Genomic DNA, 19025 nt, shown 5'->3' with positions numbered 1-19025 from the left:
GTGGCCGCAGGAACCGGGCGCGTCCAGTTAGCACAGGCGTCCAGGGGGACAAAGTCCCACAATGCCTCGCTGTGTCACTTCCACCAATCAGACTTTAGCGAGACCCTTCAACCTGATAAGTGCATCCTGGAGATTATAATCCTTGCTTCCGGAAAGGTGGGTTGTGCATTGTGGGTAAGGAGGTAGTTGACTTCCGTTCTTTCTGCCTTTAGGGCGTCGTCCTCCACTGCAACGCGTGCTGGGGATTCCCCGGTCCCTCCAACGAACACGTTGCACGCGCTGGACCAGACTCACGCCCTCGTGGACGACGAGCTGGCGGAGAGCCTGTGGCAACCGCTGAAGAAGCTAGGTCTAGCCGCTTCCACCCCCCAGGCGAGGTCATACTGAAGATCCCTAATCCTAGGTCAAGACAAGAGAACTCCTGTTTTCAACAATTATTCAGCTTTTAAGAGAAGCCAACAAGGAAGGCTTGCTTCTACCGTCTCTCAGAAGCATGTAAGATTGATTCCTTATGTTGAGGAAGTGGGAAGCCTTCTCACTTTCAAAATATTTGTGATCTTAATGTTTTCCTGATTCAAAATAAGTCATACGTCTTGTGAAAAAAAAATAAAAGTTCCCGGTAATCTATGCCACTTCCCCCATAGATCCCAACTGTTTTAGTAGTTTAGGATATTCGCCCGTTCTAAAGATCTGTTTCAATTTTAACTCCCTTGGAAGTATTTCTAGATACATCACTCCCACTCAAAGAATCATAACCGCTCTTCATAGTTAAGACAATATTACCTATTGAAAACCCTTTTGCCCACTTGTCTAAACCTTTAAGAAGAGGACATCTGAAATACTTTCAACAATAAAGATAAAGATTTTTAAAGGAAGTTTAACATTCAGTTATGAGAATGCAAATCATAACCACAGTGTTATACCAACTTGATATTAAATAAGGTGGCTAAAATAAAAAGATAACTAGAGTTAAGAATGTAGATAAATCAGAAACTTCATACACTGCTGATGGAAACAAAATGGTAAAAGAACTTTAGATAGAAACAGTCTGGTAGTTTTTCAAAAAGTTAAGCATAGACTTTCCATTTGACTCAGCAATTCCACTCCTAGGTATATAGTCAAGAGAAATGAAAACATACCCATACAAAATCCTGTACACAAATATTCATAGCAGCATTATTCATAACTAGAGGTCTGGTGCACAAATTTGTGCATGGGTGGGGACCTTCAACCTGGCCAGCAATCTGACCAGTTGTGGATGGGGACTTCGCGAGGTTGGCTGACTGGCCCAATCATGGGGCCAGGTGAGGTGAGGGTGTCAGACAAGGGAGGTTGGCTGTGGGCCCAGGCAATGACCATCAAGGGGCAGCTCCTATGTTAAGCGTCTGCCCTCTGGTGGTCAGTGCACGTCATGGCTACTGTCTGGTAGTGAAGGTCACTTAGGTTTTTATATATATATTAGATGCCCCTTGCACAAAGATTCCTGCAATAGGGCTTCCTGCTGTGGTCTCTGCTGTCCTGCCTGCTTCCCTCCCTTCTCAGCAGCCCCACGGGCTTCTCTCCCTTCTCCCTGCCCCGCCTGTTTCCCTTCACCACCGTCCTGCTTGCTTGCTTCTCTGCAGCTTCGCTCCCTTCTGCAATGCTTGGCTTCTTTCTACACTGCCTTCAGTCTTCGCTCTGGCCTGGGTATGCAAATTTACCGCCATCTTGGCTGGGTTAATTTGCATGCTCGCCCTGATTGGCTGGTGGACATAGCTTGTGGGTGTAGTGAAGGTGGGGTTAATTTGCATTTTCTCTTTTATTAGGATATAGTAACCCAAAGTGGAAATGACTCAAATGTCCATCAACTAGTGAGTAAACAAAATGTAGTACATTCATACAATGAATATTATTCAACAACAAAAAGGAATAAAGTACTGACGTATACTACAAACTAGATAAGCCTTGAGAAGTTTATACTGTGTGTATGTGCGGGGGAATCTAGTCATAAAGGACCACATATCCTGATACCATTTGTTTGAAGAGTTCAGAGTAGGCAAATCTATGGAGACAGATTTGTGGTTGCTTGGGGCTAGAGAGGATGGGAGGCTTGGGGATTACAGCTAAAGGGTGGAGGGTTTCCTTTTGAGGTGATGAAAATGATCTAGATTTGATGATGGTGATGGTTACATGGCTCTATGAATTACTGGAACTATTGAATTACAAACTTTGAATGAGGAATTGTATGGCAAAGTTGTTAACCAAAAAAATAAAATAATTTTTAAAACAAACCAAAAGGCAGGACTCTAGTCTGTGTGAGTGTTTTTTAATCCTCACCCAAGGATGTATGTGTGTGTGTTGTTTTTGAGAGAGAGAGAGAGAGAGAGAGAGAGCGAGAGCGAGCGAGCGAGCGGGAGGAAGAGGGAAGGAGAGAAACGTCAGTAAGAGAAATGTCCATCCTTGGGTTGCCTCCCTGGTAAGCGCCCTGACCAGGGGTGAATCCACAACCTAGGTATGCACCCTGAATGAGAATTGAACCCGCAACCTTTTTGATGAATCACAACATCCAACTGAATCACCCAGCCATGGCTAGTCCATTTTTATATTTCATTAGTAAGGCAAACTGGGAGACAAAGTCCCACAATGCCTCACTTTGTCACTTCTAATCTCTACCTGATAAGTGCATCCAGATCCCTGGATCTGGCACACAATGACACTCATATATGGTTAAATAATAGAGAGTTGGTGAATAAAGTATAGTATATCTATTCTATGGGATACTATCAAAAATTAGAATGATGTAGAACTATAAATCCTAATGAAAAGATCTCCAAGATACAATTAATGGAAAAAGCCAAATAATGATAATACTATAAAGTAATATAAAATTGTAGATTTCCCAGGGTTTATGTATAAATGCACAAGAACTTTGAAGTATAATCTGTAACAGAGATAGTTAGTGGTTACCTGTTTAACCTGTATAGAGAGAGGAGGGAGCCTTCCCAGAGTCTGAGAGAACCTGGTTTGGGAGTAGTAGTCAAAAGAGAGCTTTATCTGTACTTTAAAAATCCACTTGATTAAGCCCAACCAGCCTGGCTCAGTGATTGAGCTATGATACAGGAAATCACAATTCGATTCCTGGTAGGGGTATATGTCTGGGTTATGGGCTCAGTCCCCAGTGTGGGGCCTGCAGGAGGCAGATTCTCTCATCATTGATGTTTCTATCTCTCTCTTCCTTTCTGAAATTAATAAAAATAAAGTGGGTATTTTAAAAAATCTATACATATAAAATTTACATGCAGTAAAGTTCACATATTTTAAATATACAATTTTATAAACTTTAACAAATGTATATAGTAATGTAGCCAACACCAGAATCATGATATCAATCATATCTATTGCCCCAAAAGTTCCTTCATACTCCTTTATAAGTTATCCTCACTTCCAGCCCCTGGCCCACCATTGATCTGCTAATACTATATATTTGCCCTTTCCAGAATTTCATATAAATGAAATCATATGGTATGTAGTCTTTTGTGTGTGGCTTCTTTCTCCTCGCATAATGATTTTGAGATTAATCCAAGTTATATTATGCATCAATAGTTTTTTTCCTTTATTGCTAAGTAGTATCCATTGTGTGGAGATACCAAATTTTTCTATTCATTCACCAGTTGATGAGCATTGAATTGTTTAAAGTTTTGGGCTTTTATGAATAAAACTTTTTAAACATTTTGGTACAGTGTTTGTGCATCTGTATTAAATTTATTTTCACAAGATGAATTTATCCATGCACTACTTACATAATGTAGAAAGTAATCTCCAAATTTGATGAATGAGTTAATCAGTGTTTGACATAAATTCTTCCAGATTTTCCTCTCTGAAATACTAACATCTTACATTAATGGAATTTTACAGAGTGAAGTAACTCCTTTTATGATTTAATAATATACTGTGGACATTTAAAAATAGCAGTACTTTAGATTTAACTCATTCTTTTTAAGGGTTGCATTCCATTGTATGCCTGTAAGGTAACTTATTTAACTTATCTGTCAAATTGTAAAACATGTATACTCTTTGATTAAAAACTCCACTCCCAGTAATTTGTTATAATGAAAATTTCCCTCAAGTTTGCTATGTGCTAATTGTAAGAAGTTCATTACAGAATTATCTGTAATGGATAAAACTGGAAGCATCAATCTTTTAAAAAATATTTAAATCTCCCTTTGTTTCCCTCACTGATCACTAGCCCAGATATTCTAATCTTGCTTTTGCTTTGCTACATTTTATAAATTCACAATGATAAATTAGGAGAGAAATTAGACCCATTGCCAGGATAAAGATTTAATCTTTTTTCCTAACAGTGTCATCTTAGGTGTTCCGTAGTTGCTTGTTCCAACTGGTGCATTCTGCAGAATGGGGTTGAATAAGAAAAACCTGCCAAGTTCAAAAAGCATAAGCTATTCTGTATTGACAGCCTGTTGAGTAAAGCTCCATTTGGTAGAACTAACCTATAGAAACTCATTTCTCAGTAGTGACCCTGGGCAATCCAGAGCAAAAACTTCCTTATTCAGGTGCATAAGGTAAAGCTATTTTGGACTCTACAATGAGTTTATCCTGCCTTTTAAAAAACTTTCCAAAAATTAAATGTAATTAAATATACAACATTTAAAGAAAACCACCAAGAAATGCAAAGGGAAAGCAATCTGTTTCTGCACTTATATTCAATACTTTTAAACTGTTTAAGCAATTTAATAGAAATGTTTATTAATTACCCGGGTGAAGCAAAATACTATTTATTTTGTAATAACTTCAAGAGTCACAATTACCTGAGAGACCCCCACATTTTCCTAGTTAATCTTTTTTTTTTTTTTTTTTTTTTAAGTTAAATGCAATTACAGACTGTCTTCTTTGAGAAGAATCTTCCTTTGTATTGGAGATACAAGTGAAGAGTTGCTTAACAGATGAGTAACTTAAAATTACATTTTGGAAGCTTTCTAGATTAAAAAAAAATCTGTAGTCTTTAAGTAGCCTTTGTGTTTTCAGTTTTATATAGACGTCCTTAAAATAATTTTTCAGTTTTATATAAAATTCCTTAAGACAATTTCAAACTGTTTCTCAAGACAAATGAAAATCAATTGCCACCTTCTAAATTTTAACTCATGTTTTCTCTTTACTTAATCCTAAACCAAAAATAAAAAGATAAATTTTCAAATTTCCATTTAAGAGGTTACTACTTATTAAGTGGCTAATGGAAGTTATAAAACAGGATGTTAATGGCCAACTAAAATGTCTGTATGGGAAAGTCAGGGTCAGAGAGGTTAAGTAACCTGCCCAAAGTCTCATATAATAAGCAGAACTGAGGTAAGAACACGTCTTCTGATGTCAGTACCCTTAATCATTATACTTAATAATACTTTATTTTTTAAAATGAGAAAATTGAGTCCCAGAACGGGGAAAATGCTATTGTTTATTAATCACTTGTCATGTACTAAGTCCTACACTTCATTTAATCTTAACAAATTTGAGGAAAATGTTATGTTAAAGAATGTGCTCATAAATAACACACTACACTAGGGATTATGTTCTTATCCAATTTTTAAAATCTTTACTGTTGAAACTATAACAGATGTTCCCTTTTTCCCATCCATTAATCCCTCCCTCACACACACACACAGCCAGCCTCTACCATACTATTGTCGATTCCATGGGTTAGGCATATATGTATATAAATTCTTTGGTTAATCTCTTCCCACTGCTCCTCCACCCCCTTCTCTCTGAGATTTGTTAGTCTGTTTCCATGTCTCTGGATCTATTTTATACATCAGTTTATTTTGTCAGATTCCACATATTAAGTGAGATCATGTGATACTTGTCTTTCTCTGACTGGCTTATTTCACTTAGCATCATACTCTCCAGGTCCCTCCCTGCTGTCTCAAGGGGTAAGAGATCCTTCTTTTTTATATCTGCATAGTATTCCGTTGTGAAAATGTACCACATCTTTTGTATATTTTTGTTCCAGTCCTTTAAATTTAATAATGTAGTGTCTTTGTTGATTGTTTATGTCCCATTCAAATTAGACCTTGGGCAGCTTCTTAAGTAAACTGTATAACTTCTTTTGACATTTTCAAAGCACTTGAGAGTATGTGTTCTAAAATAATGCTAATATTTACTAGCAACAATCAATGTTATTGAACACTTACTATCTGCCAAGCATTGTACTTATATCCCATTTAATCCTCTAAACAATTTAATCCATGCCATTTCCTTTGTTCTCTGCAAGGACTACTCAGCTATTTCTAGTCCACTTGTTGTATAATAGTGTAATTTTTGCCCTTATTCCCCACCCCACCCTAACCTCTGTAAGCTCCATTTTTATCTCATCTTCTGACAACTCATCACTGATCTTGTTTAAAGTTCACGTTCTCTGGACATTGTTATTTACCTGCAATAGTGAAAGAGTACCTGTGCTTCTATGAAGAGTCTTATTCACCCATTTTCTGTCTCAAGAGAGGGGTGGTATGTGAATTCCCTGAGTCTCTGATTTTGCCCAATCTGGTACTTCTCAGCCACTTAAGCCTCTGCCATGAGGTTAAGACCTGGCCCTAGTTTCAGTGCCTTTTACTAGTTCTTTATTTTAAAAGTTTTATTCCATTTGATATTGTGGGAAAGTCTGTATAAGTGGATGGATCTATGCCCTCATCTTTCCTAGGAGTGTTTTATTTGCTTTTTAATAATTTGGGTAAACACTGCTAACATGGAAGAGTATAAAGTCTGCCTGACTTGACTAAGTCAACATTCACCTACTTCCTTAACTTAAAATATTCCCCCTTAACCTGTTTTAGTTTCTGGCAGGCAACTTTTTAAAAATAAGAATATAACTCCTTGTCAAAACCGGTTTGGCTTGTGGATAGAGCATCGGCCTGTGGACTGGGAGGTCCCAGGTTCGATTCCGGTCAAGGGCATGTACCTTGGTTGCCGGCACATCCTCAGTGGGGGGTGCGCAGGAGGCAGCTGATCAATGTTTTTCTCTCATCAGTGTTTCTAACTCTATCCCTCTCCCTTCCTCTCTGTAAAAAATCAGTAAAATATATATTTAAAAGAATATGACTCCCCGACTCGTTTCCTTTGAAGGATTCAGAGCAATCACATTCCTAGCTTCCAGAAGAACTAGTACTCTTTTTTTTCCTTTTTCTGAATTCTTTAAAGCAGAAAGATTTTATGAGAAGAATATATCTTGAGGCCACTAATTCTAGTAAGATTTGTATTTACCATCTAACATTTATAATAGTTTCATGGCTAGAGAAATCATTAGATAGGGTAAAGCTAAAAGACCACTTTGTACCATAGCAACATTAATGAAATAAGGTTATTTTACAAATTCTTCCTCTCCTTGCCCAAATCTCTATCTGTATACATATTTGAAATGTCTTACAGTAATTGAAATGTTTGACATTTTCAGTGCTACAAAATATAGAAATCAATGAAAGAAAAATACCACATGATCTTACTCATTTATGGATAATAAAAAAAAACATTATAACCTGATGAACAAAAAGATAGATACAGAGGCAGTAAAGCATCAAACAGATTATCAAATTAAGCAGGAAGGTTGGGGAGGGGGGAGATAAATCAACTGAAGGACTTGTATGCATGCATATAAGCATAACCAATGGACGTAAGACACTGGAGGGTGAGGGCTGTAAGGGAGTAGGGTATGGGGTGGGCAATGGGAAGATATATAATACCGTAAGCAATAAAAAAAGGGGGGGGGGAAACATAGGAATGAGAGGATTTACAAACAAGTGTGTGTTTTTCTCCAAAAATTAGATTTACTGGCTCATATAATTCTGTCTTCATGCAAATGATTTATAATGTTAGTGAGTAATCACCTAATATTAAATTTATTTATCTATATGGTTCTTAAACTTTAACATGTGTCAGAATTACGTGGAGGGCTTGTTAAAATCAGATTGCTGGACTTTTTGCTTCTATCAATAGTCAAGATCAAGTTACACTGACCAGATTTACCTTCTCACATAAAATGAAAACAAAACAAAACAAATAAAATATAAGAAACAATGATTTAAAATATATATATATTTTATTGATTTTTTACAGAGAGGAAGAAAGAGGGACAGAGAGTCAGAAACACTGATGAGAGAGAGTCATCGATCAGCTGCCTCTTGCACACCCCCTACCGGGGATGTGCCTGCAACCAAGGTACATGCCCTTAACCGGAATCGAACCCGGGACCTTTCAGTCCGCAGGCTGACACTCTATCCACTGAGCCAAACCGGTCCCGGCAGAAACAATGGTTTTTGAAGACAGTGAACACCAGGCAGTACAGGGCAATGATTCCTAAAGACAGAAAACCAATGCATTGAGCACTTAGCCTGAGATTGCCTGTTTAATGTCCCGAGAATCTTCCTAGGCCACAGCATAGAAAGAGGGAGCGGAGGGGGAGCTTGGTAAACTCTGAGCTGACAGTCTGGGGAAACCAAACTTTAGGAAAGAATTACAAAGAGCACAGAAAGAAAAAGCCCCTGTACAGAAAGAAATCTGCAGAGGGTTCCCCTAAAAGATTCAGCAAAGTACTGATTAGTTCATGCATATGAGGAAACTGTATGCCCAGAACCATAAGAAAGGATCAAATGGAACAGGGCCCAGGCTTGGTTGGGAACAATGCCTATTCCCACCAGCCAGGTTGAAAAAACTCACAATTCATGGGACAGTGGGCAAAGTACTCAAGAAGGTCTTGCCTCAGTAGTGAAGAATAATTCTAGACTGAGCGCTGTTTTGGGCCTGACAAAAATTAACTGCAATCTAGAACAAAGCTCAAAAAGATGTATAAGAATGCAAAAATATCCAACACCCAATAAGGTAAAAGTCTGGCATCTAACCTAAGATAAGGCATGCAAAGAGGCAGAAACACGTGGCCCATAATAATGAGATAATCATGGAAACCAACTCAGAACCGACACAGATATTATCTCAAGCAGAAACATGGAAGACATAAACACAAACCGAGCTTTTGGAAATAAAAACTACAATGTCTGAGAGAACAAATAACAGATGGGATTAATGGCAGACTAGACAATACGGGAGGAAAGATAAATGAACTTAAAGGCACAGCAATAGAAACTCTCCAAAAGTTAATAAAAAGAGTAAATAAGAAACAGGAAAAGCATCAGTGAGCTGTAGGACTTCAAGCAGTCTAATACATGAGTAACTGAAAGAAGGGTTGGACAGAGGACAGAAAAAATAGCTGAAAAAATAATGGCCAAAAAATTTCCAACTTTAATGACAACTATAAAACTGTATATCCAAGATCAAGAAACCCAGTGAGTTAAAAGCCCAAGAAACATGAATAAAACTATACCAAAGCATATTATTATTTAATAACTCAAAATTAGTGATTAAAAAAAATCTTAAAAGAGCCAGAGGAAAACAGACTTATTAACTAACTACCCAGAAACCAAGATAATATGACATACTTCTTCCTGGAAATATACAAGTAAAAAGACAGTGGAGCAACATTCTAAAATACTGAAAAAGGGGGACAGCCTAGAAATCTATATCCAGCAAAAACACATTTGAAAAAGAAGGCAAAATAAAGATATTTTCAGACCACAAAAGTTGAAAGAATGCATTGTCAGCAAATCTCAACTACAAAATATGTTTAAATGAAGTTCTTCAGCTCTAAGGAAAATTATACCATACTGATCTTTGCAGAGAAATAAAAACACTGAAAAGGTTCAATATAAGAATGTATATGCAAGAATTTTTCTTACTATTTAAAACTTTAAAAAATTAAACAAAAATAATGTATTATGGAATTTATAACATGTAAAACTCATGAACAATAATATAAAGTCTGCAAAGAAAAAGTATACTATTGTACATTCTTATTCTATACATTAAATGGCATAATATCACTGGAGGTAATCCGGTAAGTTAAAAATGTATATTGTACTACAAACCTTAAAATAATGAAGTATTATACCTAGTAATCTCACAAAGAAGACATGACATCATAAAAATATTCTATTGGTTCAAAATAAATCAGATAAGAAGGAAAAGGGAAATAAACATAAGATAGGACAAACAGAAAACATAGCAAGATAATAGATTCAAATCTAACCATATTAATCATATTCATTGTAAATGGTGTAAATTAAAAAGCAAATTTTGCCTGATTGGTTAAGAAAGCAAGAACTATGTTACCTACAAGAAAAAATTTTAAATATAAAGACACAAATAGGTTAAGAATAAAGTGATGAAAAAGCTATGCCATGCTAACACTAGTCAAAAGAAAGCTGGAGTTCTATTAATATCACACCACGTAGATTTCAGAACAAAGTATATACAAATCTACAATTATAATCAAAAGATTTTACTAACCTCTAACTATTATATTGTAGAACAAGTAGGCAGAAAATCAGCAAGGGCAGCCCTAGTCAGTTTGGCACAGTGAATAGAGTGTCAGCCTGCAGACTGAAGGATCCCGGGTTTGATTCTGGTCAAGGGCACAAAGCCCGGGTTATGGGCTTGATCCCCAGTAGGGGGCATGCAGGAGACAGCCAATCAATGATTTCCTCTCATCACTGATGTTTCTATCTTTCCCTCTCCATTCCTCTCTGAAATAATAAAAAAAAAAAATATTAAAAAAAAAAAAAAGAAAACAGCAAGGACATAAACAAACTTGACCTAACCTTTAAAAAATATTCCACCCAACAACAGCAAAATATACATTATTCACAAGTGTACCCAGAACATTTACCAAGATAAACCATATCCTGGGCCATAAAACAAATCTTTATAAAGTTACAAGGATTCAAATCATAATAAGTATGTTCTCAAGCCACCGTGTAATAAAATTAGAAATCAGTAACAAAAAAATTTTGGCACCTGGCTGGTGTGGCTCAGTGGGTGAGCATCGACCTATGAACTAAGAGGTCATGCATGGTTCAGTTCCTAGTCAGGGCACATGCCTGGGTTTGTGGGCTTGATCCCCAGTGGATGGCATGTAGGAGGCATCTGATCAATGATTCTCTCTCATCATTGGTGTTTCTCTCTTTCTCTCTCCCTTCCTCTTTGAAATCAAAAATAAAATTTAAAAAAATTTAATTAGAAGATATACAACTATTTGGATAAGTAATTAACATTTCTAAATAATCCATGGATCAAGGAAATCCAAAAGGAAATAAGGTATTCTGAACTGAATGAAAAGAAATATAAAACATCAGAATTTATGGCATGACACTAAAACAAAACTTAGTGAGAAATAATGCAATAAAAAAGATCAGTATAAATATCAACTGAGAGGGGTCTCTCAGCCTGACCTGTCCCCTCTCATAGTCTGGGAATTCTGAGGGGCAGGAGGCGACCCAGCAATCAGGGGAACGTGATGCCCCATCACACCTCTGCTGCTGCCACTGCAGGCAACACAAGCCTCGGCTAGCCCTGGTTACCTGAGCCTCAGGCGGCCCTGGGCGGCTGGAGGGCTGAGGGAACTGGGGGACTCTGGAGGCAGGCGCGCCAGCCGGCTGAGGGGACAAGGCACTGCCATCTTATGCCTGTGGGTGCCACCATTTTTGAGGGTGTGGCAGCAATTAGCATATCCCCTCCTTATTGGCTGTGGGTACCGCCATCTTTGAGGGCAGGGTAGTCAATTAGCATATTCCCTCTTTATTAGGTAGAATGTATTCAGACTGGTGGCTATGAAAAAACATGAGACAGGAAATAAGATGAAGGATTCACAGAGTTTAGCTTTCTAATGGCTAAGCTGAAATGGTATGATAAAAAAATAAATGAGAAGGCAATAAACAAAAGAACCCAAGCCTAGTAATGACGCTAGTAAAATGGAATGAAACCTATGATTACTAGACAACACTAACCTTAATTTGGAGAAAGTCATTCAAGTAATGGGTAGCAGAGAAAGGTTGGTGGTGTTCAAAGCAAAGTAATAACACTTGGAAATAGGATACATTAGAATTCTACTGCCATCTTTTTTCCCCCTCAACATTTGTGTATACCTTAAGAAGCCCTTGTGATAGGCAATGTTATTACTGCAAAATAAACATAAACCTATTTCATTAACCAATCGTCAAGTTAAAAGTTGCTTTTCTAAAATTGGTTAAATTTTAGGAATCATGCCCAACCAGCATGGCTCAGCGGTTCAATGTCCACCTATGAACCAGGAGGCCACGGTTCAATTCCTGGTCAGTGCACATACCCAGGTTGCAGGCTTGATTGATTCCCAGTGAGGGACATGCAAGATGCAGCCAATCAATGATTCTTCTTATCACTGATGCTTCTATATCTCTCTCTCCCTCTCCCTTCTCTGAAATGAATAAAAATATTTTTTAAAAGAAAATTTTAGAAATCATGATTCTGTATCTTGTATCAAATAACTAGTATCTATTTCAAACAAACAGAAAATTGTAATTAGAAAATTTTCCTAGATTTTCTTTTATTAACAAGTGCTGATTTCTTTTTGTATAATACCACAATTCAACCAAGTTGTAAATGGCATATAAACATATTTTAGATATATGAAGCATTATCAAATAACTCAAAATTTAGTCATTATTGAATATATTTTATTTTTTAAATAACATTTATCCATACTTAGAGCTTTCTGTCTTACTCAATTATCTGTTTTTAGAGGACTAATCTTTGCAAGTTAGTAAAATTTGGGTGTATAAAAACAAATGAATTGGTATGAGAAAGAAAAAATAAAAGGACAATATTTTAATGATATCTTTTAAATATACTAAAACATTTTATAGTATCATTTGAAGGATATTACCCAGTAACTTTAAAAAGGAGTGATATCCAATATATTTTTAATTATTATTTCAAAATGTTTTTAGTGATTTTTAGAGAGAAAGGAAGGGAGAAGGACAGAGACATAGAAATACTGATGAAAGAGGAGCATCATCATTTGGCTGTCTCCTGCAAAACCCCCACTGGTGATCGAGCCTGCAACCTGGGCATGTGCCCTGACTGGGAATTAAACTGGCAACCTCCTAGTACTTGGGTCAATGCTCAACTGCTGAGCCACACTTATTAACTTAATAAATAAATTAAAATCCAAAGAACTGTATTATAACTTGCCACTTTTAGAAAGGAAGAAATAAAAGTAATTTGAGATTTAAAGTTAGAAAAGGTGACAAAGGACAATCTAACAATACCTAGATTATTAAGCTAAACATTTTTCATCAGGACATTTCATAATCAATACATTGATAAGAAGACTATGAGATCACTTAGTTGATCTATCTACAATATTATTAAACTGGACTATTCACCTGTTCATAGTAAAGTGAACAAGAAGAAGGTTTTCATTTGAATTTAAACAAGTACTTTAGAATGTAAAAGGAACCACATAATACACATTTCATTTACAGTGCATTTTTTCAAGCATTCCAACCTTACTCAGAAATAACACAAGATATTCAAGTATTTTAAAATCAAAGGCCTTTAATTCAGTTTTGAGTAATGACCAAAAATGCCTTCACAAAATATCTTTATCACTGAAAACAGAAGGCACTAGGCATTACTTAACACCCTGAAGCAGGGATTTCTTCTGATGCTGGTGGAGATAAACATTAAATGGCAGATTTTAGATCTTAGCAATGTCTCCCAAAAAAAGGGGGGGAAGGGTGGGGAAACAACTCTGAAAACCACACAAAAAATGAAGTGATCAGTCAGTCTTTCTCAGGTTCCCAATGAAATTTTAAATTATTTTTTACAAGTAATTCGAAATTAATAGATAAACCAGGTTATGTATCATAGGATTTTCAACATTTGTTCGGTTTTAGTTAAATACAGTAAATATAAAGATAATTATTATGCTAATTGGCAGCCTTTGATACTCTTTAGCTATGCAAAATAAACTTGAAATGATACATCTGTAGTGGTATAATTTAAAAGATCCTTGATATGACACTAACAACTTTCAAATTCTAGTCACACACTGCATATAAATTGTGAGATTATTAAAATACACCTTTTGAAAAATAAGATGACCATTTATACCTAAATAAGGTTCCCAGAAAGATATGAAATTTAAAAGCAGTTGTCTTTTCCATAAGGATAATTATTGTTTCACAAAATAACTCATATGATCTGAGGCAAATGATTTTTTTCAAATGCCATATTCTCTCTATGACTTTGAGGTATGCTTTGAGAGACTGTATAAGACCACAGTTACAAACACAAAGAGCCTTCCTTGGATAGAGAGTGCACTTAGTAGTTATATTAACAGAAAAGGATAGCTTCCAAAGCCATTTCTTTTACAAACAAGTTTGGATACTTAGACGGTAATTCAAGATGCAGCTATTTACATATGTGCTATGTCATGTGTGCCTTAAAATACTGGCTTTTGCAGGACACTCCTATTCAAACATAAACCAAACAACTTTGGTAGAATAAACCAAACTATGATCTTCTGTTTTTGGCAAGGTAGTAAAAACAAAACAGAACAGAAACAAACTACAAAATAGCTGTAACAGTGATTCAGGCAAAGTTCCCATGTCAAACACAGTAGAGAAAGTGTTCCGAGAAATATAAATTCAAGGGGAGGGAACCCTAACAAACAAATAATGCTGAAAAATCAATCTTATAGTGACTCAAATAACTACCACATAAAAGGTTTATTAATGCCTTTGAAATAAGAATAGCTCAGTTCAAAAAAATAGCTGATTATGAGATTTATTATTAGAATGTTTTTGAAAAACATCCAAGCTAATTAACTTAAACAGAAACCAATTAGTAAAGGGTAAGAGGAAATTAACTCTTCCATAATTAATATTAGATGCCTTCTTGCCTTTGTAGAAACTAATAAAATTAAATTTGAAAATAGTATAGAAAATAATGAAATGTCATGACCATTGGGGAGGGGGAGGAAGAAGGATACCATGCCACTACTAAACATGATGGGAGTCAAAAACATGTTTTTAAGCAATTATTATGCAAAAGTATGTCTTATATAATTACATATCATAATTAAGAAAAAGCTTCAAGACTAGCAGCCAGATTTTGTGAAATATGTACGTCAATGGAAGGCACTACAAAAGCATTAGTTACTTCTAACTACAGTCAGACAGTTCAGTCCTTGCCTTCTTAAGAAGGTAACCAGTGTAAATGTTATTTTTATATCCCCCTGAGTTTTAACATGATTGGGCAAAACAGCACCAATTTAAAAAAAAATCTGCAATGCCAGCACTGCAGTTTAGAATCACTTATACTGATGGTCCCACAGGTCTCTCATAAGAGCACTTTAAAACATGATTTAAAATATAGAAATGCATTTCGGCGTTTCAGTATTAAAGTGGAACCACCACAGATAGCCATTTTTTAAAATAATGCACTAAAAAAGTCAGTATAGTCTTTCTACCCTGTAGCTAGCATTACAGCTCTTTTCTTCTCCAGATCTCCTTTGTGCGTCCAGGTGAAATGTCAGTATGCTTCCTGATGCACACACAGTCCTTTCTGGCTGGAAAACCCTGGCAAATATCACGTCATGCTTGTTTTGAGCAGGATGCTTTGTAGGTCCTCTGGCAATGCTAAGATAATTGCGTCTATGTGTCCCCGTAACTTTTCCATAGTTTCAGGTTTCACAGGTAAGTGCTCTCGATCAGCCTGCAACTGTACAAGAAAATTTGGAAGCATTTAAATTATCCTCTGAGTCTGTATTAATACATTATGTTTTCTAAATAAACATTGTTAATAGTCTAATGATTTGGACACTTCAATCAGAATTTACAGAAACTGTGAAAAAAAAGAACATGCCATTTAAACAATATATTGTTTGAGTTTAATAAAAAAACTTCCATGTAAATTGATAATACGTAACACCTATCATGTGGTATTAATATAAGTGACAATATTTTGTAGCGCACATTAGACTCCATGTAAATACTTTTAAAATATAGGTGACGGTCCATGATGTGACCCAGATGTAACCTTTTTATTTATTTTCTATTAATTTATTTTATTTATTTACTTTAGAGAAGCAGCAATATGTTGTTCCACTTATTTATGCTTTCACTGGTGGATTCTTTTAAAATTTTTTCCCCATATGTTTTTATTGATTTCACAGAGAGGAAGGGAGAGGGAGAGATAGAAACATCAAAGATGAGAGAGAACCATCTTAGGCAGAAGGATATCATTATGATCTGCTTCAGATATCAAGTATTTTCAATCAAGTCTACTATCAATCTCAAGTCCTCTCATTTAAAAAGATAACGTCTGTGCTCTAACCAGGCAGTTCAGTTGGTTAGAGCATCATCCCGATACATAAAAGTTCAATCTCCAAGCAGGGCATCTTCAAGAATGTACCAATGGCCTGGCTGGTGTTGCTCAGTGGTTAATTGTCTACTCATAAACCAGGAAGTCACAGTTCGATTCTGGGTCAAAGCACATGCCTAGGTTGTGGGCTCGATTCCCAGGAGGGGGTGTGCAGGAGGCAACCAATGGATGATTCTCTCTCGTTATTGATATTTCTATCTCTCTTTCCCTCTTCCTTCCTCTCTCTGAATTCAATAAAAACATATGGGGGAAATATTTAAAAGAATGAGCCAATGGAAGCATAAATAAGTGGAACAACAAGATGATGTAAATAAATAAAATAAATTAAAAATTCAAAATAAATAAAAAGGTTACATCTGTGTCACATCATGGACTGTCACCTCAAATATGAAGAAAACATCTTCACAGATCTTTGGCTGTTTCGGCTACATACCAGCTTACTTTTTAGCTTCAATACAAGGTCTACTGTTTCTACTTCTGTGTGTTTCTGGGTCCAGAGAAGTAAATCCTAGAAAAACAAACAAATCCTATTTCAGTTAAGTGCTCAAAATTATCCTCAAACCACACTATTTCAAAAGATAAAACTCCTGAGAAGGACAGAAACAAAAAAGAGAACAGGGTATTTATCCCAGATACAGCATGACAGCACAAAAATAATTCTGTACATGATATTCTAACAATGTTAATTAAATAATTTTCAATATTAGCCAGAACAATTATTGAATATCTGTCAGTAAAATAAAATGTAAGAACATTCTTTCTAAGGCAGCCCTTTTAGATCAATCATAAAAAACAAAAGTGCAATTCAAAGTACAATCAGTACTACCTACCCCCACTAATAGTGAAGATTTTAATTTATAAAGAACATTGGCTAAAAAGTGAAGAAAACTGTGAACATGAATATAATACTGAATGTAAACTTCACATCTTCAAATAAGCTCTTACTGGACTTATTTATGGTTGTCTTCATCATACTCCTCTTAAAATCACAATCACTGTGAGTTTATGATTAGAAAGTTAACACTGAGGCTAGCCCACCTCAAACTAAATACAAATGAGAATTAGACTATCCTATGTCTTTTCACTTAATTTAAAATAGTATGGTAATATATTATAGAATATAAAGTCAGTCCAAATATAGGGGAAAATATTAATAGTAACTGCAAGAGGTTAAAAAGGCATGCTGGAAAAAATTTGGATCCTGACTCCATCCAGTGGTATGCTGGAAAATATTTAACAACCAAAAAAAAAAAGGGTTTGTAGCATTTGCCAATTTCTGTGGTATAATACTTCCACTGTAGTCAATTTTAAACTACTAACCTGAGATCACTGAATGCAGAACACGGAAGAGATGTACAGTCAGCTCTTATGAGCCAATGCAAGTGGATTTTGGCTCACTGCTAACTCCCCTACTTAACAGTAATGTGATCAGAAGCAAGTCACTTAACGTAATAACCCTCAGGTGTCCCATAATGCAGATCATAACACACCTACTTCAACGAAGTGTTGTGAAAATTAAGATTTTCCACATAGAGCACCTTATACATTCCTTGGCATATATAGCACAAGAGTTAGCTATTACTAGTTATATCCTCCTAGCTTCTAAGGATAACTTTATCTTTTTTTCCCCCCAATAAATGTTAATATCACACAAACATGCAGTTCTCTAACCTCTTTACAAAGAGCTTCTAGATGGAGTGCCTCCAATTTCTGGGTCATTTCCTTCCGTCGGGTCTTAAACCAACCATCAAAATTTGGTGATTTTAGGAAATGCCTATAAAAATAAAATTTAAAACAGCAAAGTTTGATTATGACTTACTTCCTCTTTCAATACTTTTCCTACCTATAGCTGGAAGAACCATGTGAAACAATTTAACTTTTAATAAAAGAATATAAATTCAAGTCCAGCTTTTTGTTTTTTCTTCTCAAAAACAAAACTGTACAGATGGGTAAAAAAGACTAACCGGTAAAGTCCAATCCAATCGCCTTTTATTCTAGAGGTCAACTGAGGTCCTGTTTTCTCAAGTGTTTTCATAAATTCTTCTGGAAGGAATTGTCTTAATTGGGGTGGACTCTATAAAAAAAAAAGGGGGGGCATACTATATTTAAAAATTAAAAGTGCTATGTTCCAAGAAGTTAATTATAGTTAGAGAACTCAAATAGGAATTTAATTTAATATATTTATACCTTCCATGGAGAAATACTTTTCTGCAAAGGCATTAAGCTTGCCACATATCTTTCCTAAAACCAATAAAAAAACATCAATCAAGTTAGTTGTTCCAGAGAGTCATTACAAACGTTTATTAAATAGACCAACTTAAAAGAAATAGGTTTCCAAGATTTTGAACATATGATCTGGTTATCAACACCATCATTATTCCCCATAGTAGAATATAAAGTTCAGAATGAATTAAGAAGTCAGACTTTCAATAAAAATATAAATTTTAGATAATCCAAGGAACTACGCTTAAAAAAAATAAAAACACTTTTTATTGATAGATTTTAGAGAGAGGAAGAGAGGGTAAGGGCAACATTGATTTGTTGTTTATGCATTTATTGGTTGCTTCTTATATGTGCCCTGATTGGGGATCAAACCCACATCTTGGTATATTGATAGTCAATAAGGATGCAATATGCTAATTGAATGCCCTGCCCTAAAAGATGGCAGTGCCCACAGCCAATAAGAAAGTAATATGCTAGCTGAAATTGGTTTGGCTCAGTGGATGGAA

At 35.7% G+C, this 19025-nt stretch overlaps 1 protein-coding gene and 1 long non-coding RNA gene across 13 annotated transcripts in view; both read right to left on the bottom strand.

Moving 5' to 3' along the window:
* Positions 1-3250: 3250 nt before the first annotated feature.
* LOC118715097 lies at positions 3251-10975 on the bottom strand. Its single transcript, XR_004986772.2, has 3 exons — positions 10388-10975; positions 8008-8010; positions 3251-4413 (listed from the first exon to the last, which is right to left on the bottom strand). It is a non-coding gene; the product is annotated as an uncharacterized LOC118715097 (long non-coding RNA).
* A 2471-nt stretch (positions 10976-13446) lies between these two features.
* Positions 13447-19025, bottom strand: part of DENND6A (DENN domain containing 6A) — a 53537-nt gene continuing 47958 nt past the window's right edge. For 9 of the 12 annotated variants that reach the window (XM_036430759.2, XM_045579022.1, XM_036430758.2 and 6 more), the window contains 5 exons: positions 18484-18537; positions 18261-18370; positions 17968-18070; positions 16730-16804; positions 13447-15633 (listed from right to left, as the gene is read on the bottom strand). In XM_036430759.2, coding sequence (XP_036286652.1) covers positions 15502-15633; positions 16730-16804; positions 17968-18070; positions 18261-18370; positions 18484-18537 — 474 coding nt within the window. In that variant the 3' untranslated portion in view covers positions 13447-15501. The remainder of the gene's footprint in view (positions 15634-16729; positions 16805-17967; positions 18071-18260; positions 18371-18483; positions 18538-19025) is intronic. The other 3 variants (XM_036430760.2, XM_036430762.2, XM_036430761.2) reach the window with 3 other exon arrangements.

Source organism: Pipistrellus kuhlii, unplaced genomic scaffold (genome assembly GCF_014108245.1).
Source record: "Pipistrellus kuhlii isolate mPipKuh1 unplaced genomic scaffold, mPipKuh1.p scaffold_m20_p_11, whole genome shotgun sequence".
NCBI lineage: Eukaryota > Metazoa > Chordata > Mammalia > Chiroptera > Vespertilionidae > Pipistrellus > Pipistrellus kuhlii.
The sequence above is the reverse complement of the archived record's forward strand: the minus strand, read 5'-3'. Positions and strand labels throughout refer to the sequence as shown.